General features: G+C 50.3%; 2 protein-coding genes across 2 annotated transcripts; both read right to left on the reverse strand.

Moving 5' to 3' along the window:
• Positions 1-3,084: 3,084 nt before the first annotated feature.
• On the reverse strand, positions 3,085-14,525 carry GPN2 (GPN-loop GTPase 2). The gene is made up of 5 exons (XM_025935348.2): positions 13,954-14,525; positions 13,221-13,377; positions 10,503-10,663; positions 9,367-9,497; positions 3,085-5,661 (listed from the first exon to the last, which is right to left on the reverse strand). Exons 1-5 carry the CDS (start codon positions 14,362-14,364, stop codon positions 5,589-5,591), a joined length of 933 nt encoding a protein of 310 aa, XP_025791133.1. The 5' UTR covers positions 14,365-14,525; the 3' UTR covers positions 3,085-5,588.
• A 190-nt stretch (positions 14,526-14,715) lies between these two features.
• Positions 14,716-22,013, reverse strand: GPATCH3 (G-patch domain containing 3). The gene is made up of 7 exons (XM_086716135.1): positions 21,543-22,013; positions 19,789-20,213; positions 18,050-18,224; positions 17,394-17,453; positions 16,447-16,568; positions 16,198-16,325; positions 14,716-15,454 (listed from the first exon to the last, which is right to left on the reverse strand). The coding sequence occupies exons 1-7, from the start codon at positions 21,976-21,978 to the stop codon at positions 15,238-15,240; spliced, it is 1,563 nt and encodes a 520-aa protein (XP_086572261.1). The 5' UTR covers positions 21,979-22,013; the 3' UTR covers positions 14,716-15,237.

Below are 22,013 nucleotides of genomic sequence, written 5' to 3' on the forward strand. Positions count from 1 at the left end.
AGAGAGAGAGACAGGATCTGAAATGGGCTCTGTGCTGACAGTAGAGACTGATGTGGGGCTCAAACTCACAAACCATGAGATCATGACCTAAGCCGAAGGCTAATGCTTAACTAACTGAGCCACCCAGACGCCCCTTGGAACTCAGTTTTAAAACCATCCTTCCAAACGCCCGGAAACCGGGTTTAGTGCCGGTGCTATCATAGAAATGGAAATAAAGCTGGTTCTGGGATGAGGCAGGGCTGTCTAGACAGAGACTGGGCTCACAAAGATTCAAGTAACCCCAGCCCTATCCTTCCTGTACTGCCAGATTATCCCCCCAGGAAATGGAGGCTAAGCCCTTGCAAAGATCTTCCTTTCCCAAGAATGTGAGTGGTATGAGGAAAATCTACAACCTGAAATTTTCTAAAGAAGGTATCTTCTCATATATGTACTTCCTTGAGACAGCAAAATGCAAACTGGCTCTGTAGATCCACAGGAATGGGAGATAAGGGGTGCCTTTGGAGTCAGGTGCCTTCTCCGAACTAACCAGGCACCTGAGGGAGGCCAAGTCACTGGGGTCAGGCAGGCCACTATGGCTCCTTCCAGAAAGGCAAGATACTCCTACACACACACACACACACACACACACACACACACACACACATCCAATGTCCAAATGTCTGGTGCTTTTTGGGAAGACCTAATCTTGGATGCTTGCACCAAGATTGCACAACTGACCCACGGTGCCCCAGTCCTTCTTCCTAGAGAACAGAGTAATCATAGCAGCTGGCATGACGGCCATGTGCCAGCCACGTTCACACCTTGATCCTCACAGCAATACATATCATCTTTGCGTATGAAGAGACCAAGGCTCAGAGCAGTTCAATAACCTAATAACCAAGGTCATACAATGACTTCTGTGTCTAGAGAGGGCAGCACGTCTAACTCCAAGGCCCATGGTTTTTAAACTACAACCCCTGTTTCCAAATCGTGTTCGGAGGGTTCCCGATAAACTGCCACAGGGCAGGAGCCCAGCAGTCTGGGTTGCCCCTGTTTCCACACGAGTTGGCTAAGATAGCCACACATAGGTCTGTTTTGTATACTGGAGTTTCAGGAGTTAAAAATAAGTTTGAAAAGGACCACATTATGCTATGCCATCCTGCTCGTATCTTGGTGACTTTCTAAGAATCAAGGAAGACTTCTTAATCTAACACCACCCCGGGGCCGGGCAGAAAGGAATTGTCTTCATGAGAAAAGACTGTGCAGAGGACCAATTTGCTGGCACGTTCACTAAATTAAGGTTTCTTCACCCTGGTTACATTCTTTGTTCCTCTTCAATTCTGTTCACAGGGCCTCCCCCCGCCCCATCCCTGCTGTGGGGGAGGTGGAGGGAGGGAGGCAGGTTTCTGCAGGGTAGGTGCTCCTCCTCTCAGAACCTTCCCCCCCCCGACCCCCCCCCCCCCACGGCCTCACCTACCCACTGAGTCAGGAGCCAGGAATGTCTGTGGGGGTAGCAGACAGGTATGTCACCCTGGGGGTGTCAGAGGCTGATTCATCTCTCATCTCCACCCAATCTTCTGGCTCCTCTCTGGGAAATTTAACTCATTATTTGTCTAGAGATAAAGGAGGAAACCTCAGACTCTGGAAAGCAGGGAGTCTTCAGTCTGTGTCTAGGCACAGTATTTAATACATCAGATGATGGTACTCAAGAGGGATTTGTTAGAAGAAAAGAAGGAAGACATATGCCCCCCCACCCCGCCCCGCTTTCCCCCCAGATAAAGTGAACCTGAAATGTCCCTGTCTGACTGTAGAGTGGCCTGATGTTTAGGTCAGAATAGGCTAGTGACCACTGGGACGACTCAAGAGTTGGGAGAAATCTTACCCACGTTCCAGTGTTCCTCCTTTGCTGTTTTTTCATTCCACGAGGACTGTGAAGGCTTCAGGATTAATGTCCAGGGAGAGGCGGTGATCAGTGGGAAGGGGAGCGCTAGGAACTCTTGACGCCGTATTTGCACAGCAAGCTGATATTCACACACACGCATGTGCACGCTCACGCGCGCGTGCACACACACACACCCCCTCCAATGTCTAAATGTCCAGTTGGGAGAAACCTGATTTCAGATTCTTGCAGCAAGGAGGCTGTAGATTCATGCGATGGGGATGGCTTTGAAGGAGCCTGTCATTTCCCTCAACTGCTTCAAGGTTTTGGATGGGGAAAAAAAATTACAACTTTGCGATGTAGTCTAGTCTGGAGCATTTTTACCAATATTCATATTTTCTCACCTCGTCTGGGTTCCAAATCCCCAGCCCATCCCCTCATAGCTCCTCAGTCTCAGGCCACCTGGACATCTGGGGCTGTCTGAAGTTGGCTCCTTGGCTGGAAATGAAGGACACGATGAGTTGACACGAGGGGTTGGAAATAAGGTGTAGGGCTTTCCCCTCCCCTCAGCAGGCCTGATTTCATCGAAGTGTGCACTAATCTGGGACTCTTCCTTCTTCCTAGGGCTGGGATGGGTCTGCCATCACTCCCCTCCCCTCTCAGGAGCCCTGGGAAAGGAGAGAGAATCTCTTAAGACAGACCTTCCCACAGACTCTAATGGGATCAGGCTTCCTATTCTCAGCCAACTGTGGGTGAGCATCTTGCTAATTCAGAAACAGCTGAGAGCAGACTGGCTGTGCTTCAGCTCTGTGGGTTTTAGGGCATCACGTTCACTCCTAAGCCTCTTTATCTGGGCTGGAAGCCTTTCCAATTAGCTGTGGCCTCTGCTAAGTTCCAAACAGTATCTTCCAATTTTGGGGGCGGGGCGGGGGGAGTCCTCATTCAAAGCCAGGAAATGCATATATCCTAATGTCAGTGGTTAGCAGAGAAGACCGGGAAGGTCCCTTCTAAGGCACTCAGAGATGGTTTCCTCCCTCCAGGAGTTGTTCATGATTGCCAAGCGAGGTCTGGAAGTGAGAAGAGCACTTTCAGACAGTGTCTGTGAGAGGCAAAGTGCCACTTTTCTGGAAGGCATTTTGGCAATATGAATCCAGAACCTGGGAAATATCAGCTGTTTCATCTCTAGGATCTCTCCAGAAGTTAAAAATCAGAGGCTCAGACAAAGATTTGAGTACGAAAATATAATCGCGGTACAATTTACAACAGCAAACAACTGGTAATGACTTAGGCTAACCATGGGAGTCTGGACAGGTAAACAATGCCATAGCCTTGCCATGGAATATTATGTAGACATTAAAAAGGTCTATTTTTAACTGGATGAAATAAGTGTTGACTAGAAAACGCAGGTTACAGAGCAAGTATAACATATTCCACTCGTACAAATGCTCCAGCTACCCCTCTCCATGTATAGAAAAGACTGAGAAACACAAAATATATTTATACATTTGAATATAAAACTTATTGCAGATTACAAAAATTTTTTATTATTTATATGTTATGGGATCATGGGTGACTTATTTTCTTTTCATTTTCCAACTCCTCCCCACCATGGCAGGGGAACAGAAAATCATTTTGCCATCAGTAGGTGAACAGAGCTACATTTCCTGGGGGAGGAAGTACCCTTGCTGTCACACCAAGCCCTGAAAATTAACTGTGGGATGACTTCCGCCTTTCTCCACTCCGTGACTGCAGAGGATAAATGCTCAGAGTGCTTGGATGCAAGGCCATAAAGTTCAAATGGCACCTTCCTTCCAGCTGGTTTGCTTTGGTAAGAGCCAGGGTGATGGGGCAAGCAGCAGAACCCCTGACCACAGCTACTGGTCCTATGTTCCAAAACAGGATCCACCCTCACACCCTACCTGATGAGGGATTTGTCCAGCAACCTGGGCGTCAGGATTCCTGGGCTCTGGGCCCCACAAGTGACTCACAGGCATCCCCAGGCTGCGCCTCCTGGCCTCAGTTTCCCTGGCTTGCTGTTGATCCTCCCCACCTACTGTAGGGTGTTAACAGGGGTACGGTGCTTTGAACTTCTCAGATGAAAGAGGCTGGGGAAGCAGCACCTAGTAATTACCCCCCATTCGGCCAGGCGTGGGAGCAGAGGTCGGCTGCTTTCATACTCTCCCAGCTAGAGGAGCCTCCTCACAGCCCCTCACTCTTCTGCCTTCTGCTCTGACTCCTCCAATTGGGAAGCAAAGCTCCGTCACCCCCGTCTCAATGCCACTTCGGAACAGATTTTCCTAAGCTGAATTCTCCAACTGCCCAAACCCCCAGTGACCTATCTTCCCCTTGATTTATGATTCAGGAATACTCTACAGGTGTTTAAATTCTTCCCCGATTGGCCACAAATCCTGTAGGAGAAGGGCCGTGACTTTTCACCATTAAGAAGTCGGCAAAGGGGCGCCTGGGTGGCTAAGTTTGTCAAGAGTCCGACTCTAGATTTCGGCTCAGGTCATGAATTCACAGTTCGTGAGTCCGAGCCCCACACCAGGCTCTCTGTGCTGGCAGTGTGAAGCCTGTTGGGAATCTCTCTCCCTCTCTCTGGCCCTCTCCACATGCTCTCTTTCTCTTTCAAAGTAAACAAATAAACAAGAAAAGAAAAGAAAGAAAAAAGAAAAAAGAAAGAAAAGAAGAGAAAAGAAAAGAAAAGAAAAGAAAAGAAAAGAAAAGAAAAGAAAAGAAAGAAAAGAAGTCAGCAAAGTGGACAATGAGACAGCCAGGCTGAGCCAAGTTCAAACTCGTCTGTTTCCTCACTGTAAAATGGGGCTTCCTAACATTCCATCTTGTCTAGATCTCCGGGAATGGCTGTGAGAGCCACATGAGAACCATGTGTGTGGAAGCACTTTGTAAAAGGCCGAGCCCTTCTCACATGTTAACAGGACCAAGTGTCTGCAAATGAGACTTCTGGCACAGTTGCCATCGGTCCCCTGCTGCCTCCGGGCTGTGACTGCTAAGCCTGGACTGCCACCTATTGGTTGAAAATATGAATTACACTCAACCAGTTGCAGAAGAACCAAAGGAAGCAAACCCCATTATTTCCAACCTCAAGCCACACTCATGAGGTCATGCTGTATACTTAATATTTTTCTTCAAACAACTCACTTTTTGCAATTTCAAAGTAAACTTTTAATGACCAGTATAAATGGAAAACTAGTTAACCCTTGCCCCAAAGGAATAAAACCATAAAATAAATACCATGAAAACAAAACACTCAGATCTGCTAGGGACCATCACCTGTGGAAACTCAGGCACCGGGCTCACTGCTACAACTGCGAATTTACAAAACCGCACGACTGGAGACTGAGTGTCAGTTCTAGCACAGTCCTGTGCTTGGACGGGAACGACGTCCTGTATGAAGAAATAGGCCTCTTCTAAGGGAAGGTCCCATTCCCTTGTTCTGCCCCAACTCTCTGGACCTAGACTGTTGAGGAAAGCTTGGAGGTCACAAAGAGGAGAAAGTAAACTCTTGTGTTTGTAGCACATCCCATCGTAGCCCGAGTGGGGCCGGTGCTGAATTCCTGGCAACAGCAACCACTGAGCGTGCAGTGAGTGCTCTGCCTGGTTGGGGAGACTGCTCTCGATCTGAGCCGGCAGGGCTGTCCGTGGTCATTGGCGGCTGCCACTTTCTCCAATGCTGGGTTCTGCTTCTTGCTCTGCAGGGCCCAGCTCGCTGCTACAGCTGCATGGTTTCCTGCTCCACTGACTGGTCTGAGGATGCCAGGTACTTCTCCTGGACGCCCAGGGTGCTGAGGGAGGGTGTGTCAAGGATGCTGGCACAGGCAAGGGTGGGGAACTGGTCTGGGCAGGATCCGACCTCTACTGATGCCGGCGGATTCTGCTCCCACCCCTCTCCCTTTCTCACCGTTACAGCTCCAGGCAATAGGCACCCACTGGGTCTGAGAGGCCCCTCAAAACACCCAGACCCCAGCCCCTGGGTGGCTCAGTCGGTTGAGCGTCCGACTTCGCTTCAGGTCATAATCTCACAGTTCGTGGGTTCAAGCCCCACGTCGGGCTCTGTGCTGTCAGCAAAGAGCCCACTTCGGGTCCTCTGTCCCCTTCCCTCTGCCCCTCCCCTACCTCTGCACATGATTCCTCTTTCTCAAAAATACACAAACATTAAACAAACAATCCAGACCCAAACGCTTCTGTATTCGCCTCTTCCCCACGTTGCTGAGGATCAAAGGACCAGACGGCACTAACCCTGCAGCTGTGTTAGGTCACGTGCTCTGGAGCTAGACCACTGGGGGTTTAAATCCTGAGTTTGCCACATCCTTCTTTCTCGTCTGTAAGATAGAGCTGTGATACTCAAAGAAGACAATACAAAGTGCCTACTATGGCACCTAGTACACAGCAGGTGCTAAGTGTTTCCGACTTCTCTTCTGCCACGGGAGGGAACTCAGGGGAGCTCAAAGATAACAACTAACTTCTGCTTGTGCTCTTTCTACCTCTCTGGGACAGCAGGGACATGGAGTGGGAAGGATGCCAATCAGACTCATGGAGGAAAAGACTGTGATACTGCTGAGTGAGCCCCGTGAGGCTGGCCGGCCTGAGGTCTGGGTGTGGGTCTGAGGAGGAGATGGCAGTTGGACATGGAAGGATGGCCACCGTGGCTGTTCTACTAGGTGACTCCAGTGAGGTTCACCTAGTAGAAACTGAGGTTCCACAACCAGGGAGATGGAGGTTTGAACTGTCCTTCTAGCACATCCTGGGAGAAGGACCTTAGACCTGTCACTCTCACAGCCCCAACTGCCTCATCTATACGAAGGGACTGAAGGGCGCCTGGGTGGCTCAGCGTCCGACTCTTGGTTTCAGCTCAGCTCATGATCTCACGGTTCTTGAGTTCGAGCCCTGCATCAGTCTCTGCGCTGACAGTGCAGATACCTGGGATACTCTCTCTCTCAAAATAAATGAACTTGAGAAAAAAAAAAAAAAAGAAGGGACCGAATGAGGACTAAATGAGATTTTGCCAGTAGAGTATGTAGTTCACTAAATGATGTTCAGGGTATGGACTTTCTTTCTCACCTCTTAGGGATCCATCCACCAAAACCCACGGCACCCCTACTCAAGTAGACTCTGAACCTGTGCCCCTTCCCCCTCTCTTTTTCTCAAGAAATAATGCTTTGTTCCTGTGCAAGTCGCCCTGAGAATCACTCAGGATGAGTGGAGTCCATCTTCCTTGACATGAAATAACCTCAAACTTGCATTTGGACTCCACCTGGAGTCCACATTCCTGGGCAGGGCACATGGAACCCTGCATCTATTTGACCATCTGTCTGGCCCTATCACTGCTCTTCAGCCAAAGCCCCGTCCTGCCCACGAGTCGTGCTATTCTACTTGCAACTCCCCAGACGTGCCTTGACCTTGAACCGCCATGCCTTTGTATATACTACTCTCTTTGCTTTGAATTCCCTTTCCCTCTTAATCAGCCTGGTTAACCCTCACTTTAAGATAACACAATTCCAGCGCCACTGCCTCGGTGAAGCTTCCTTGACCCACACGCTCCTCAGGAGAGCTGACGTTTCCCTTCTTTATACCAATCCTTAGTTATCTTTTTATAAAAATGTTTATTTATTTTGAGTGCACTCTGAGCGTGCTGGGGGGAGGGACAAAGGGAGAGGGAGCGAGAGAATCCTAAGCAGGCTGTGTGCTGGCAGCACAGAGCCTGATGCGGGACTCGATCCCATGAATCGTGAGACCATGACCTGAGCTGAAACCAAGAGGCAGACGCTCAATTGACTGAGCCACCCAGGTGCCCCAATCCTTAACTGTCTTAGATGTGGAATGAAGTTGAACCTTATGAGGATTAGGGTAGGGGGCAGAATCTAAAATCAGCACAAATAGGGGCACCTGGGTGGCTCAGTCAGTTAAGGGTCCCAACTCTCGATTTCAGCTCAGGTGATAACTTACGGTTCAAGATATCGAACTGAGCTCGGAGCCTGCTTGGGATTCTCTCTCTCTCCTCTCTCTCTGCCCCTCCCCCCACTCTCTCTCTCTCTCTCTCAAAATAAATAAACTCAAAAAAATTTTTTTAATAAAAAATAAAAATAAATAAAATCAGCACAAATGCATACGGTTAAAAATACCTTTGAAAATCCCTTAAATCATCTATCAAAAAGTGTACCGTTTTACAAACAGAACCTTCCATAACACGTACGGATGCATAAAGCAACGCACAGCGTACAAAAAAATTCAGGACTACCGAAACTGTCCCTTCACGTTTTTGCTGAGCACCTGCAGCTGAACTTGCCGACATTTTTTTTTTTTTTTTGAACTTGCCGACATTAACTGCAAGTGTGAGGTAGCAGCTCAACCCCTTCAGTGAGCACTGCATGCTCTACCGCCATCATTTTATTTACAACCTGTCTGGTTCCCTGCGAGCTTGGTTTCCCACGTGTGGAAGGGCCGGACACAGATCAGAAGGTACTGGCTGGAATGATCTTCCTCCATACCAAGGGCTCTGGAGCCCCCCTGGTCTCCGGCATGCTGTGTAAGTGTCAAATGTCTGAAACCATCCTAGTGGGCCTGCGCTTCCCTGTCCTGCCTCACCTGCGGCCTCGGTGACCTGAGGGACACCTACACGTGACCTTAGCTCCATCCCACTGGTCACGAATCCAGCTCCAGTTCCGGAGGTCTAGCTGACAGCTCTGGCTGTCGCACGGTCCCCTCAAACACAGCACATCTGCCAGCGTCCATCCCTCCCATCCAGGTGATAAGCCTGTCCACTTCCCTTCCTTTTCTTGCCTCAGTGACCAACAGAACCGCCCACACGTACCGCTGTATTAGCCAGAAACCCGGGAGTCTAACTTCTGCTCCACCTCCATCTGTTCCCATAACCACCCAGTCACCAACGCTGGTAGCCCACCTCCTTTTATCCACTCTGTACCCTTCTTTCCGTTCTTACTACTAACGTTTCATCTCTTTCCATCTACAGACTGTAAACGCTCTTGTGCCTCCGCTCACATCCCTTAAACGCGATTTCTGCACTCGGAGGGCTTTTAAATAACGTACACCTGACCATGTCACACCCTGCACAACCAGGCTATGCTGGTTCCCACCGCCCACCCACAAGCGGAAGTCCACACGCCTCAGCAGGGCATGCAAGCCCCCCACCGTCAGCCCTGCCTACTACCCCTGCACCCCTACACCCCCCTTTCCCTTTCACAGTCAGGACAAGAAGCAAACTGAACCCCTTGCATCTCTCCCAAACGACCAATGCCTTTTCATTTCTTTGCATCCGTATTTGCTGCTCCTTCTGATCAGTATCCTCCTTTGTCCGCAGGTACAACCAACACTGCAGCCATCTAAGGGTCCAGCCTTTGCACCTGAGAGACAGTCACCGAGGAGCCCAACTGGTCAGCAAGAGATCAGTCATCTACAAGGGGAGATGTGGCCACTCCTGAGCCTCATGTCTCCCCCTTGGCTGTGGCCTACAGGCTAGAGAGCAAGGATACGTGGAGAAATGGAAATCAGCTCCCACTGCAGCAGACATCATGGCCTCCAGGCTTCGCTGCTCTTGGACCCCGAAGCAGTAGCCATTGGCTTTATCCACAGCCTGTAGGACCCGCTGGACACTCTCCTTGTCCTGGGTGGGGAGGAGAGAAACAGCCTTGTGAGTGAAACAGAGGTATGTGGAACTGAGGACATTTCAAAGTGTCCGCAGCCTCCAAACATCCCTTTCAACCTTGCCTCATGCAGCTTCTGTGCCTGGAGTAGTTCCACTTGTCCCCAGAGGCCTGGCTACATCCCATCTCTCCTGACCACCAACCCACCCAAATCAGAACAGATAAGCTCCTCTATGCACACCCAAAGTCCCCTGGGTCTATCCTACAGCTCTGATTAGAGCTTACTTTTGACAAGTTATTAACTCCTCTGCCTCCCCTATTTGACTGTGTGCCCCATGAGGTCAGGGACTTTTCTGTGGAGGTATCCTCAGTGCCTGGCACAGTACTCAGCTCACTTAGGCACCCAATAAATCTGCATATAATCTACTTGCTCATTCACATAAAAGTAATAAGACCAGTCCATACATCACATGATGGGAAGGAAAGATCAAAATAATGCACGTACAAGTCCTTAGCATAATGCCTAGTACAGAATGCCTTCAATAAGTGGTAATTGTTATGATTAATATTGTGGAGTTCACTTTCTCATTTCAGAGGAGAAAAGCATGGCATTAAACAGGGAAGAGATAAGTTTGCTCAAGTCCATGCACAGGGGTTGGGTACTACTTTGCAAAGTCAACATATAGTTGCCCATCCTAAATGAGGTCGAGAGACCTATCTTTAGCTTTGGTCAAGTCCCTTGATGGTGACTTTCTGATATCACCCATTTTCACACGGATGAGGGAACATGTGTAGAGAAAACCCAGCAATACAGAATAGACAGGGCCAAAGTTTGGTCTATTCTCTTTATTGGAATCCTGCCCATGACAGCCACTGGTCCTAAAACCAAGAGGACTGAATGACAGTTGGACTCAGGACAAAGACCACTGTTTGGGCCTTCCGAGCCTCCTGTACCCTTGCTTGGTGAAGTTCCAGGCACTGTCAGAGCCTACAGGCAAGGGAAGAGGCCTCTTAGTCCCTAGTACCTGAATGTTGAGAGGGATGAAGGAGACCAGACTGTAGTCTTCAATGAGATGCACCAGTTTCTCATTGAGCTGACGGTAGTGGCGGAAGAAAGGGTCAGAAGCCAGGTGGTCGAGCAGGTAGGAGAGGTCCAGGACCTCTGTGTAGTAGTCCAGGTTGAAGGCTAAGGAGAGAAACTGGTGTTCAGGAGCAATTGGCATCAGGCTAAAAGACCCAAGGACAGGAACCACATTTCCTTTCCTTCTTCCTTTTGTCTTCATTCCCTCATTCATTCATTCAACAAATATTTGTCGAGGCAGTGAAATGAAGTTACTAAGAAAAAAATACTTGGTTTTACCCATTGGTTCTGCCACGTAGTAGCTATACAGGACTGCTGTGAGGACTAAATGCTATAAATCCCAATGTCTGGTACAGAGAAGCACTTGCTCAATGGTAACAAATAACGGTATCGAATGTGTACCAAGAACAGCGCTTGGTCCGTGCCACATGGAGCTCATAGTCAGGTAGTAGCCCCAGGACCCAGCACACGCACTATAAGGATTGTAGCAGGGTGCCTCTTGGATAAATCACTTTCCCTTCTGGGCCAGTTCCTTCTTTTTTTTTTTTTTATTATTATTTTTTTTTTAATTTTTTTTTTTTTTAACGTTTATTTTTTTTTGAGACAGAGAGAGACAGAGCATGAACGGGGGAGGGTCAGAGACAGGGAGACACAGAATCTGAAACAGGCTCCAGGCTCTGAGCTATCAGCACAGAGCCTGACACGGGGCTCGAACTCACGGACCGCGAGATCATGACCTGAGCCGAAGTCGGCCGCTTAACCGACTGAGCCACCCAGGCGCCCCTGGGCCAGTTCCTTCTTAATGTAAAATGAGGACATCAGACTAGATGACTCGGAGTTCTATGAATACAAACTTCCTCTAAGAAAAGGAAATTGGGCCTCCCTGCACTGTCCATTTCTGCCAAAAAACTCAAGTCAGTTGGGCTACTCTATTGGTCTGGCCCACAGTGAGCTAAGGCAATCAGGCTGTTGGAGACTGATTGACCCACTCCCTGCATTCTGGCTCCTGTGTTCTAATCAGAAACTGACATCCCTCTGCCTGCAAGGAATAATGTCCTGGGCATTCCAACAAACTTCTTGGATTGCCTGATAGGTACATTTCTCCCCAGGAATTAAGCAGTTTGAGCCAGGTGCATGTGGGTTTAGATTTCATCTCAGCTAACACATCAGCTGTGTGATTGACCTTGGGCTATTCATGTAATGTCTCTGGGCCTCAATGGCCTCATCTGGTTTGCACAACAGTCTTTTGTAAGGATGACTGGCCAGAGTCAGAGCTAGAAAGGTCAGGGATCACCATGTAGCCATCTGGGGCCATGAAGGGCGAGGAGAGGGGCTCAGGAAGACTGCAAATCTGGGCATTGATAAAATAGGGCTTCTGGGCTTAACAAGAGATGGACCAGGACTCTGAGCTGAGGTAGCCCCTCCAAGGTGCTGACATCCCTCCATGTCCTGACTGAGAGCCAGTAGGCCTCCCTGGACAATGCCCTGACACTTTGTGACCCCATGATCCCAACAACCTTTCTTCCTGTTCCCTGCTGGTCATTTCAGTTTTTGTTCTCTAGGTTCCTTTGTGCCTGGAGATGCTATTTAGGGAGCTGATGCTCCCAGCTCAGGAGAGCACTAATTGTGCAGGAAAAAAATGCTGGCCATGAGGCCCCTAGGCAACTCTCCTGCCTTGTGCCAGCCTGCTTCTCCCTCAATCTTTCCCACCCTGACAAAGGTGCCTCTATTTGTCCACTGACTCAGTTGGAAACCTGACAGCTAGCCTTAAAAAAAAAAAAATTATTTACTTATTTATTTTTAGACAGAGCATATGTGAGTAGGGAAGATGGGCAGAGGGAAAGAGAAAATCCCAAGCAGGCTCCATGCTCAGGGTGGAGCCTGATGAAGGGCTCCATCCCATGACCCCGGGATCGTGACCTGAGCCGAAATCAAGAGTCGGACACTTAACCAACTGAGCCACCCAGGCACCCCTGAAGTCATCCTTAATTCCTCAGTCTCCACATCCAACCCACCAAGAGACCCTGTTTCTTGAGTAAGTTCTGGATCGATCCATTTCCCTCCATTCCCACCACCACTGCTTAGGCTGCTGCAAAAAACCTCCTCAACATCTCTGTTTGCATTCTTGCTCATTCTCATTCGTTCTCCACAAAACAGCCACAATGATGTTCTTAATTCGTGCTATTTCCTTGCCTAATATTCATCACTGGCTTTCCCCAGTGTTTCAACAGTACAGGTTCTAGCCCTGGCCCCCCTCTCTGACCTCATTTCCTACCACCCTTCCCCTACTGCTACCTCAACTACTCTGGGCTTCCTCCCCTCCCCCCACTTTTTCTTTAAACACAAAAAAACTCCTTCCCTAAGGGCCTTTCCTCCTACTGGTCCCTCTGCCGAGAACAGTTCAGCCTTGGCTGGCTCCTTCTCACCATTCAGATCTCATCCTCAAATAGCGCTGCTCATTCAACTCACTCCCAGCCATTCACTTTAATTCCTTGGCAGTGTACATATCACCATCTATAGCTCTCTTGTCCCCCAAATCCGGAACAGTATCTAGCATACAGAGTGGGCACAAAATAAACAGGAGTCAGGACCTGGAGGCAGCTCCCTGCAGCTGAGATGTTTCATTCCCTACTCCTTGGCTGCCCAGAACAGGAGCTCTCACCCAACTTCCCATAGTGCTCAATGAGGTCCATCTTGGAGAGCAGGTTGACATGGGGCAGCTCCACATGTAGCATCGTGGCCAGAGAAGTACACAGTACTGAAATGAACTTGGCCGGGTCTGTGCAGTAATGAGAATCCACCAGGTGGACAGCAGTCAGCTGGAAGGAGAGGAAGAGACGGGGTGAGTGGCCTGGGAAGGCAGGAAACATCGGGGCCTATGTCTTTCTCAAGAGACTGAGGACTTCTGAGGACAGAGTACAAGCCTTCCCCATTAGTTTCCTCCTGCTTCTGCTCCATTCTAATAGCCACACTCATTTCCTTCTGCCAGGAGATATGGGGCATTATTCCTTACAAGATGCCTTGCACCAAGTCTCCCGTGGGCAACTAGTTCCATTCTGACTACATCTGACTCTATTTCATTTACTTTTGCCCACCAAGTCACAACAGCAATCACCATGCCACTTTCTACATAACCCTTTCCATACTTCTAACAACCCCAAATTGGGTGCTAGTACATCCATTGTGCAGATGAGAAAACTGAGGTTCAGAGAGAGAAACTGACTTACCCAGGACCACACAGCGAGTCAGTGGCAGAGCCTGAATTCGAACTCACACCAGTTTGACTCCAAAGCGACTCGGCCCCTACCTCGCTGTGTGGCATGGGGGCGTGGCATCTGTCCTCCCTGTCTCAGTTCCTCCATCTGCAAAAGAAGCCTGCTCGACCCAAGACGCACCCTGAGGTCCCAATGCGCCATCTGGGAGAAGATGCTACGCAGAGCGCCGTGGTGCGTGCAGAGCTCCACCTGGCCTGGGCAGTCGAAGAGGAAGTAGTGGCCGCGTAGGGGATCTAGCTTGGCGCGCAGCCAGTCCAGGTTGGCCTCCAGGTACTCCATGCAGTACAGCAGGCCGCCGTTGGGCCCCAGCCGCAGCGCGTCCATCACGTCGCCCAGCCCCACCAGCTCGCCCACGTCCACAGCGCACTCGTACGGCAGCCCCTCGTTGGCCGGGTCCAGGTTCACCACCGCCACGCGCCGGCCCAGCGCGCGCAGGAACTCACTCATGCCCAGGCAGTATGTGGTCTTCCCCGAACCAGGCGGGCCGATCACCGCCTGCCCAAAGGCCGTGGTCGGGGCGGCCCCCGCCATAGGCTGCACGCAGCCCCGTGCGGAGCAGGTAGTTCGGCTGAGACACAAGCCGAAGGCTACGGGATCCCCGACGTACACTTCGGCCCCGCGGTAGCCGAAGGAGGAACCGCAGACACCCGCGCAGTGTAAGGGGACCAGCGCCCGACTTCCGGACGACGTCGGAAACGACGGGAGCCCCGAGAGGAAGTCCCGCCCCCAGGATGACGGCGCGGCTTGACGCCTAGGGGCGTGGCGACGCGGAGCGTTTCCCCTCCGGGTTTGGGCTCCGCTAGCGGGTTTGGGGCGGTGGGGGGAACTCTAGCCCAGATTTCCCCGACCTTCCCCCCGCCCAAATCGGAAGATAAATAGAAATCTGGTAGTAAACTTCTTTATTCTCCCGTTAGGTCACAGACCCGGGCCACCTTCCCGCGACCTTTCCGTTGTCCGCTCCCAGCCAGTCACGGGTGGAGGCGATGGAGGGCCCGCCCCGAGATCGTCCCTTCCCAAGCACCGCGGGTCCTCTCCTCTTCCAGGCCCGTTTCCCCCTCTTTCTGACCTTTACAGTGAACCCCCCGCTCAGCGAAGGTTGTGCTGACAACTTCAGTCAATCCAACTGTTCAAGGTACTGGAGGAGGCAACATGGGCAAGCCCAAACAGGGACTGGGGTTAGGAGACCACTGAGGTCATTCAGCCCTAATATTGAGAGGACAGGGGGCTTTTGGTAAAAATGTCCTTGAGGTAGAGCGCCAGAAGGCAAGTTCAGAACAGAACACTGTGAACAAGCTGCGCAGATTACTGGTCCCAGAGTTCTTTCGGCTGTGGTGGGACATAAGGCCAAGGCAGAGGGCTGCCACTGGTGCAGTTATGAGTGACACTAAGGAAGGCCCGAACCTGTCACTCATGCTCTGAGGGGTTGTCCAAGGCACAGCTGGAACTCCTCACAAATGCCACGTCTGCCCGAAACTTCATGCTGGTGGCTGGCTGGCGTCGGAGCAGCGACTCCCCTTGGTCTTGGGGTAGGGGCTCATCATAGATGGTGGAGATGAGCCCCAAGCCAGTTCCACGGGGTCTCTTCAGTTGCCCAAATGGCTGTAGCTTCTCTCCGTGGTACCTGCATTAAAAAGGGCTCAAACTGAGAGGCCTGCTCTCAAACTCCAATAAAGGGTTGGGAAAAGACAGAGAAGTAGCTACTACACGTCTGGTTTGTCCCAAAGATCGAGCCTTTAAATTTGGATCTTTGCTCTTCAGTCCTCTTCTCTCTCCATCGACAGTGCCAGCAACCAGAGGTCTCACATATTGCTTTCATTTTATTTAAAAAAATTTTTTTTTTCAACGTTTCTTTATTTTTGGGACAGAGAGAGACAGAGCATGAACGGGGGAGGGGCAGAGAGAGAGGGAGACACAGAATCGGAAACAGGCTCCAGGCTCTGAGCCATCAGCCCAGAGCATGACGCGGGGCTCGAACTCACGGACCGCGAGATCGTGACCTGGCTGAAGTCGGACGCTTAACCAACTGCGCCACCCAGGCGCCCCTGCCTTCATTTTAAATAATACATAGAGTTTAGAACAAACGGTCACCATTCTGTGACTTACAGGTACTCCCTAACAGCAATCAAGTCCAAACTCCTCAGACCAGGGGGTATGACTTCCACAGGAGATCAGTGATCCTATCAAGCCTTAGAGCTTGGTCTAAAAAATTAATAGTGCCAGACCTACCTTTTCCTTCTAATTCTGCTTTGAAGCTCAACCCTAGGAGTCTCCAATACCCTTCCAAAACCAGACGGAAGGGGGGAAACCAGGGTACAGATGAAAGCCTAGCTTGGGCCCCCAGGAAAGTCTCTTGGCCATACTCACCCCAATCCACGCTTGCATCTAGGGTGCTGGCCATCACTATCCAGGGCCTCAGGCACCCCTGAACACCGGCTGCCCAGACCCTTGCCCTCAGCCCAGCCCTGCTGCTCCATCACCTTCCGTCCAATGCCCTGTGGAGGGAAGGGCAAAGACTCAAGAGATGGGGCTGCGGGGCAGGGGGGTGGGGGTGGCAGAAAGAATGGAGACAGAGAAGGAAAAGAGAGGGGTCGATGGGCTAGACACAGTGCTCACCTTGGTGTGGCGCTCAAAGGTGCCCACTTGGCATTTGATCACAGAGCCATCCTCCTGGCCATCACGGAGTCTCCGTTCCAGACGCATTTGGACAGAGTCTCGGGCATCCTTGTCTCCACCATCTGAGGAAGCAGAGCTCAGTTTGTAGAAGGGTCTCTCTCAGCAGAAAGGGGGAAAATCAGGTTTCTAGGACCTGCTCACAAGATTTGCATATTCATCTTTATGGTGTTTTACTACTTTACTATGATCTCTCTCATTAGACTGGAGGCTCACCAAAAGTAGGAACCCTGGCTTTCCTATCTTACAGATGAGGAAACTGGTTCAGAAAAGTCACCGAGCCATGAGATGAGAAACAGAATTAGAACTCAGGTCTTCTCCTCCTACCCCAACCTCTCTCAGGTCATTTTTGACTCCTGAATCTAAATTCTCTCCTTTTTAAAAAAAATCTTTGTTGTTATTTTTGAGAGAGAGATTGAGAGAACGAGTGGGGAGGGGCAGAGAGAGGGAGACAAAGAATCCAAAGAGGGCTCCACACTGACAGCAGAGAGCCCCATGTGGGGCTTGGAACTCACAAACCACAAGATCACAACCTGAGCCAAAGTCGGACACTTAACCAACTGAGCCACCCAGGCACCCCTCCAGAATCTAAATTCTCAACCAGAGCCTGAACACCTCAACCTCCCATTCTACCAGGGTCTGTCCATCAGAACCAGAGCCTCCTGAGGGCTGACCCCACATGTCCTTCCTCTACAAAGGAAAAGGGCTCTTCCCACAACCAGCACTTAATGCACACAACTAGAGATGATTTAAGAGAGGAACGCTCTCAGTGGGCTACCCCAGGGGAACTGGTCCTGTCTCGGCCTCTGCTAAGCAAGCCCTAGCAGAGTGTCCTTGCAAGGCCAGGGCACCACTTCCACCTCCCCATACTGTAATCCCTGGCCCAGTACCTCTGTCGTAGTATACACTCATGTCCACATCCCAGTCATCGGCTGTCTGTTCATCAAAGTCTGCAAATAAAAAGCATCAAAGAGAGTAAACTAAGGATTCGCAGTTCTGTTGAGAGTTAAATCTAGACTTAGACATATGTTCTAGAACTTGGGGCTCTTTTTTTAAATGTTTATTTTGACAGAGAGCAAGAGTGAGTGCACACGAGTGGGGCAGAGAGGTGGGGGGAGAGGGGGAGACAGAGAGAGAGAGAGAGAGAGAGAGAGAGAGAGAGAGAGAATATATCCCAAGCAGGCGCCACACTGACACAGGGCTCAATCCCACGAAATATGAGATCACGACCTGAGCTGAAATCAAGAATCAGATGCTCAACCGACTGAGCCACTCAGGTGCCCTTAGAACTTGGGGCTTTTGATTATATTTTAAAATATCTCCGCTGGGGGGCATTCAGAATTTGCAGGGGCGGAGGGCATTGTTTCCTCATTCCACTAATCCGCCACCCCCAAAAAGGATGACTGGCCTCTCACACACAATCAAGGTAAGTCTCTTCTCTAGCCCCATATTTGGCCTCCTTGCCAGAGAATACCCATGTGGAATGGAGAGCCCTGAGTGGATGCAGCAGGGGTCACTCCTGCCCTTGCCTGGATGCCAGCATTACCTCCTTCCTCCTCCTGCCAGAACTGGGCATCAGTGTAGAATACCAGGCCGGAGCCGCCCTTCTCCCACTTGAGCTCGATTTCCTCCTCAAAGAGCCGCTCGGTGGTACGTTCCTGCCTGGTCACATCTTCATGTAGTGCCTCATGACGCTCCCACTCCTCACCGCGGTCATCGTCCTTGGAGAAGGTGGACAGAGGCGATCTGTCTGTTCAGCATCCTGACCTCATGCCCACAAGGAGGGCAGCTCAGAGCACAGCAGGCTCCATTCCTCCAAATTTCTCTTAGAAGCAGCACACATTTGGTCCTTGGAGCCTTGCCCAACACATCTCTCCATCCCGTGTCACAACACTTGGTGCCTTCCCCCAAGCCCAACTCACTCTTATCCCTGTGCTTCTGGCCATGCTGTTCCCCCTGCTGGGACTATCTGCCCTCCTCTCCCACCACTTTCTCTTCACCTGGTGAATCCTCATCCCTCAAGTTCTACAGCCCACGTGAAGCCCCCACACTGAGGCCACAGCACTCTCGCTCGTCTCCAAACTCCTCAGTTTGGAGGTAATCGGTACACGCTGTTTAGGTCTCTATACGTTATGTCGTAAAGAAAAAAGGGACAATAAGTAATACCTATTGTCTACTGTGCGTCAGGCCCTTCTCATAACTTAGCTCCTTTAATCACCCCAACAGCCCTGTGAGGTTGAGTACCATCATTCCCATTCTACTGATGAGGAAACCTGGGTCCAGAGGAGTAAGGTGATTTGCCCAAGATAGTACACGGAGAGTGGCAGAGCCAGCATTCAAACCCACGTGGCTACACCATACAGCCTTTCCAGATGCTGCTGCTTTTTTCTTTTCAGGCAATATTAAGGCTCTTCCAGGGCAGGAAATGGATCTTGGAATGTCTCTGGAATCCTGCGCTAGCCTATGTGTACAACTGCTTGCCTAGACTTGCAGAATGATAGGATGACTCCTGGCTTGAAATCTTGGGGGCTCCTGTCCTAGTTAAACTCCAAGAAGCCTCAGGAATCATTGCTGCAGAGCAGGCGCTGGGAAAAGTCCAGAGAGTACTACACTAAGGATGTGGTACAGATGTTAGCAGCTCTGGGCTGGCGGTTGGAAGACACAGATGAATTATTGTTTCACCCAGAGTATGCACACGCACAAAGTTTCCCCCCAAAGCACACCTTTCCTAATTTTATGGATGAACACCCAAATCTGGAGAAAGAGGCAGAAGAAATGTCTATCGCACATGATAAAAAATGAGAGTGGAAGCTGGTGTTCAAGCCACAGACTCAAGGTCAGAAAATAGATGTGATTTCTCAGCCACGTAATAAAAGCACACAGAGGTTAGACAAGCAGCAAAGGGGACCAAGTTCACATCCCACATCTGCCTCTAATTCCTTAGATGATTTTACTTCTTGGTGGGTACATTTTCATCTATGAAGAGGACCCTCCTTACATTCCTTCTAGAGAATGCAAAGAAGGTCCCCTTGAGAATCTTCCGATAAGCTCTGGCCTCTCGCCTCAAAGAAATGCATATTTGCACATGCAAATGCAGTTTTATAGTTTTATATTTAATTGCAGGGAGTTCTAACTCTTTGGAATTCTCCTGAGAACCGCCCCACCCCCACCCCACCCCACCACCAGGTTTAGAACTATTGTAATACACAACTGAAGAGTGGTAGTATCTTGATGGCCAAGCCTCTCTAAGCTGCCAGCAAAGAAAGGGTAGCTCGCTCTACTCACGTCATCTGAGTGTGACTCTTCTTCCTCCTCCTTTTCCCCTTCCTCCTCTGGCTCTCCATAGGAGCTGGCTGGTATGTCCGCCAGGCAGCTTCCTTGGGGTATTTCCTCGCCTTCGGCGGTATACACAAGGTCTTCCTGCTCCACAGTCTCTGAGTCCTCATACTTGAAGGGTACGTTGCCATAGCGCCGGGAAGAACCTGTCTTGGGAAACTGGAGCTGCAGCTGGGTGATGATCCGAGGGGGTAGGCGGCAGGCCCGGATCAATTCCAAAAAGACCCGCAGAGGAGTCCCCACATTTCCATTGGGCATCAGCACTGGTGGGTTCAGCTCTGGCAGTTGCCTCAGGTCAGCCAGAGTAAAGGCTTCACTCTGAGCTTTCCGACTCTGCAGCTCCTTGCGGGTTTTGAAAGGAAAGGAGCCGAAACCTTGGAAAGCAGAAGAAAGAATGGCTCTTGAAACCTCGAAGCCTCCAGCAACACTTGAGCCAGAAATTGGCTCAGATCTTTTAGCCTAATGCTGTTCCTCCCTTTCATACTTTTCCAGAGTAACTTCCTCCATTTCCTGACCAGAACCACCTAAAAATTTCATGCCATTTCTCATCACCTTGGCTGAGCACACAAGTTTCTTTTAGATCTGGTTCCTGTCGACTTTTTGATTCTCAACTGCCACCAACCCCCACTCCCTGTGCATCCTCAAACCATGTGCTTCAACCATACCAAACAATTTAACATGCCCTGAAAGTTCCATGGACTTTCACATCTCTGTCTGTGTCTCTGCAAGTGCCATTTACTTTGACCACCGTTCCTTCCCACAAACTCCTGTTTATCTTTCAGATCCAGATGAAAAGCCACATTTCCTGATCCCTCTAGGAGATCAGTTTCTCCCTCCTCTGTCATCTCACACTTGCTGATACAGAGCATAGGTTCTGGGTCAATATGCCTGGGTTTGTACTGTGACCCTGCCACTTCCTAGCTCTGTAACCTTGGGCACGTAACACACCTTCTGTATCCCTCAGTATCCTTACCTATAAAATGGGTAACAATAGCTCCTACCTTATAGGATTGTTGTGAGGAGTCAATAAGAAAATGAAAGGCTTCGAACAATGCCTAGTAAGCACACAGGAAGTGCTCGGCAAATGTTAACAATTAGAATGCCATCTCTGTGACAGTTACTTTTTTACAGATCTGTTTTCCTCTCTGAATCCTGAGCACAGCCTATGTCTGTTTTCTGCACAGCAGCGAGAATCACACTGGGTGAGCACAAAAGCTAGATTTGTCGAATAAATGAATTAGAGAACTCTGCGCTGTTCCCTGCCACCCATCAAAGTGACTTCCAGAGCTGTCCAGAGAAAAGAGATTGTCTTTTCATTTGCATCTTGCCAAGAGAGGGCTGGGTAGGAAGCAACAAAAAAATGTAATAAAGACAATAAGTGAATAAGAAGCCTCGTTTCCCTTTTTTCCTTCTGTGTCAGTGCAATATCGACCTCTCAGAGAACAAAAAAAAAAAAAAAAAAAAGGTCTCAGAAGAAATGTAATAAACTGGAAAAAGAAGGATCATCCCAATAGGCCTCTTTCCGTACCCTCCCCCCACGACCTCCACCCCTAAACTTAACATGGCGTTGAGCCTGAAGCTCTGTCCGGCAATGACCTAAACTCTTAAAGAGCCTGATAATCAGAGACCTGACTTATCCCCTCGTGAAAGGTGTCTCTGTTCCAGGGCCGGTAGGCTTAGTCTATTATCTTCCCCATCCGTACCTGATGCCTCAGTAGGTAGCCGAAGTCTGCGGATGTAACAACGACCCGGCAACCAAGTCCCCTGAGTATCTAGCCACCGGCGGCCGGAGTACATGCGAAGAAACTGCTGGGCCTGAGCTGTCCCCCGTACCGAGATGACGCAGCAGCAGGTGCGGGTCTGGGCGGGAGCAGAGTCCGGAGGGGAAAGAGTGCGGGCATCGGTGACTGAAGTCTGGGCGAGAACCTGGCCGATAGGAGTTGGGGCAGAGTCGGGAGAAGCCTGGGAAGGAGCCCGCTCAGGCCGATGCCGGTAGTGGAAACACAGGAAACCACAGCCGCGCTGTTCTCGGAACTGGCTAAAGTAGTTCCGGAGATGGGCAGAGCGCAAACCCGAAGGAATGCCGCTCACTATTAAGTAGACTGTGGCCTCCTCCTCCGCCTCGCTGGGCACCGCCATCTTGCGTTGTCACATGATCGGCTGTTTCCAACTCT

This window comes from Puma concolor, chromosome C1 (assembly GCF_028749965.1).
Source record: "Puma concolor isolate L17-30 chromosome C1, mPumCon1.1.hap2, whole genome shotgun sequence".
Lineage (NCBI taxonomy): Eukaryota > Metazoa > Chordata > Mammalia > Carnivora > Felidae > Puma > Puma concolor.

What these genes read in the sequence shown, in the direction of transcription:
- GPATCH3 (XM_086716135.1), bottom strand. Translation starts at nt 21,978, where the DNA reads ATGGCGGTGCCCAGCGAGGCGGAGGAGGAGGCCACAGTCTACTTAATA. An exon ending in GCTACCTACTGAGGCATCAG is followed by an intron (nt 20,214 to 21,542) that starts GTACGGATGGGG and finishes CTGCTTTCCAAG; the next exon opens with GTTTCGGCTCCTTTCCTTTC. An exon ending in GAGTGTATACTACGACAGAG is followed by an intron (nt 16,569 to 17,393) that starts GTACTGGGCCAG and finishes CTGCTTCCTCAG; the next exon opens with ATGGTGGAGACAAGGATGCC.
- GPN2 (XM_025935348.2), bottom strand. Translation starts at nt 14,364, where the DNA reads ATGGCGGGGGCCGCCCCGACCACGGCCTTTGGGCAGGCGGTGATCGGC. An exon ending in TGAGCACTATGGGAAGTTGG is followed by an intron (nt 10,664 to 13,220) that starts GTGAGAGCTCCT and finishes TTCTCTCCTTAG; the next exon opens with CCTTCAACCTGGACTACTAC. An exon ending in GCTGATTTCCATTTCTCCAC is followed by an intron (nt 5,662 to 9,366) that starts GTATCCTTGCTC and finishes ACCCTCCCTCAG; the next exon opens with CACCCTGGGCGTCCAGGAGA.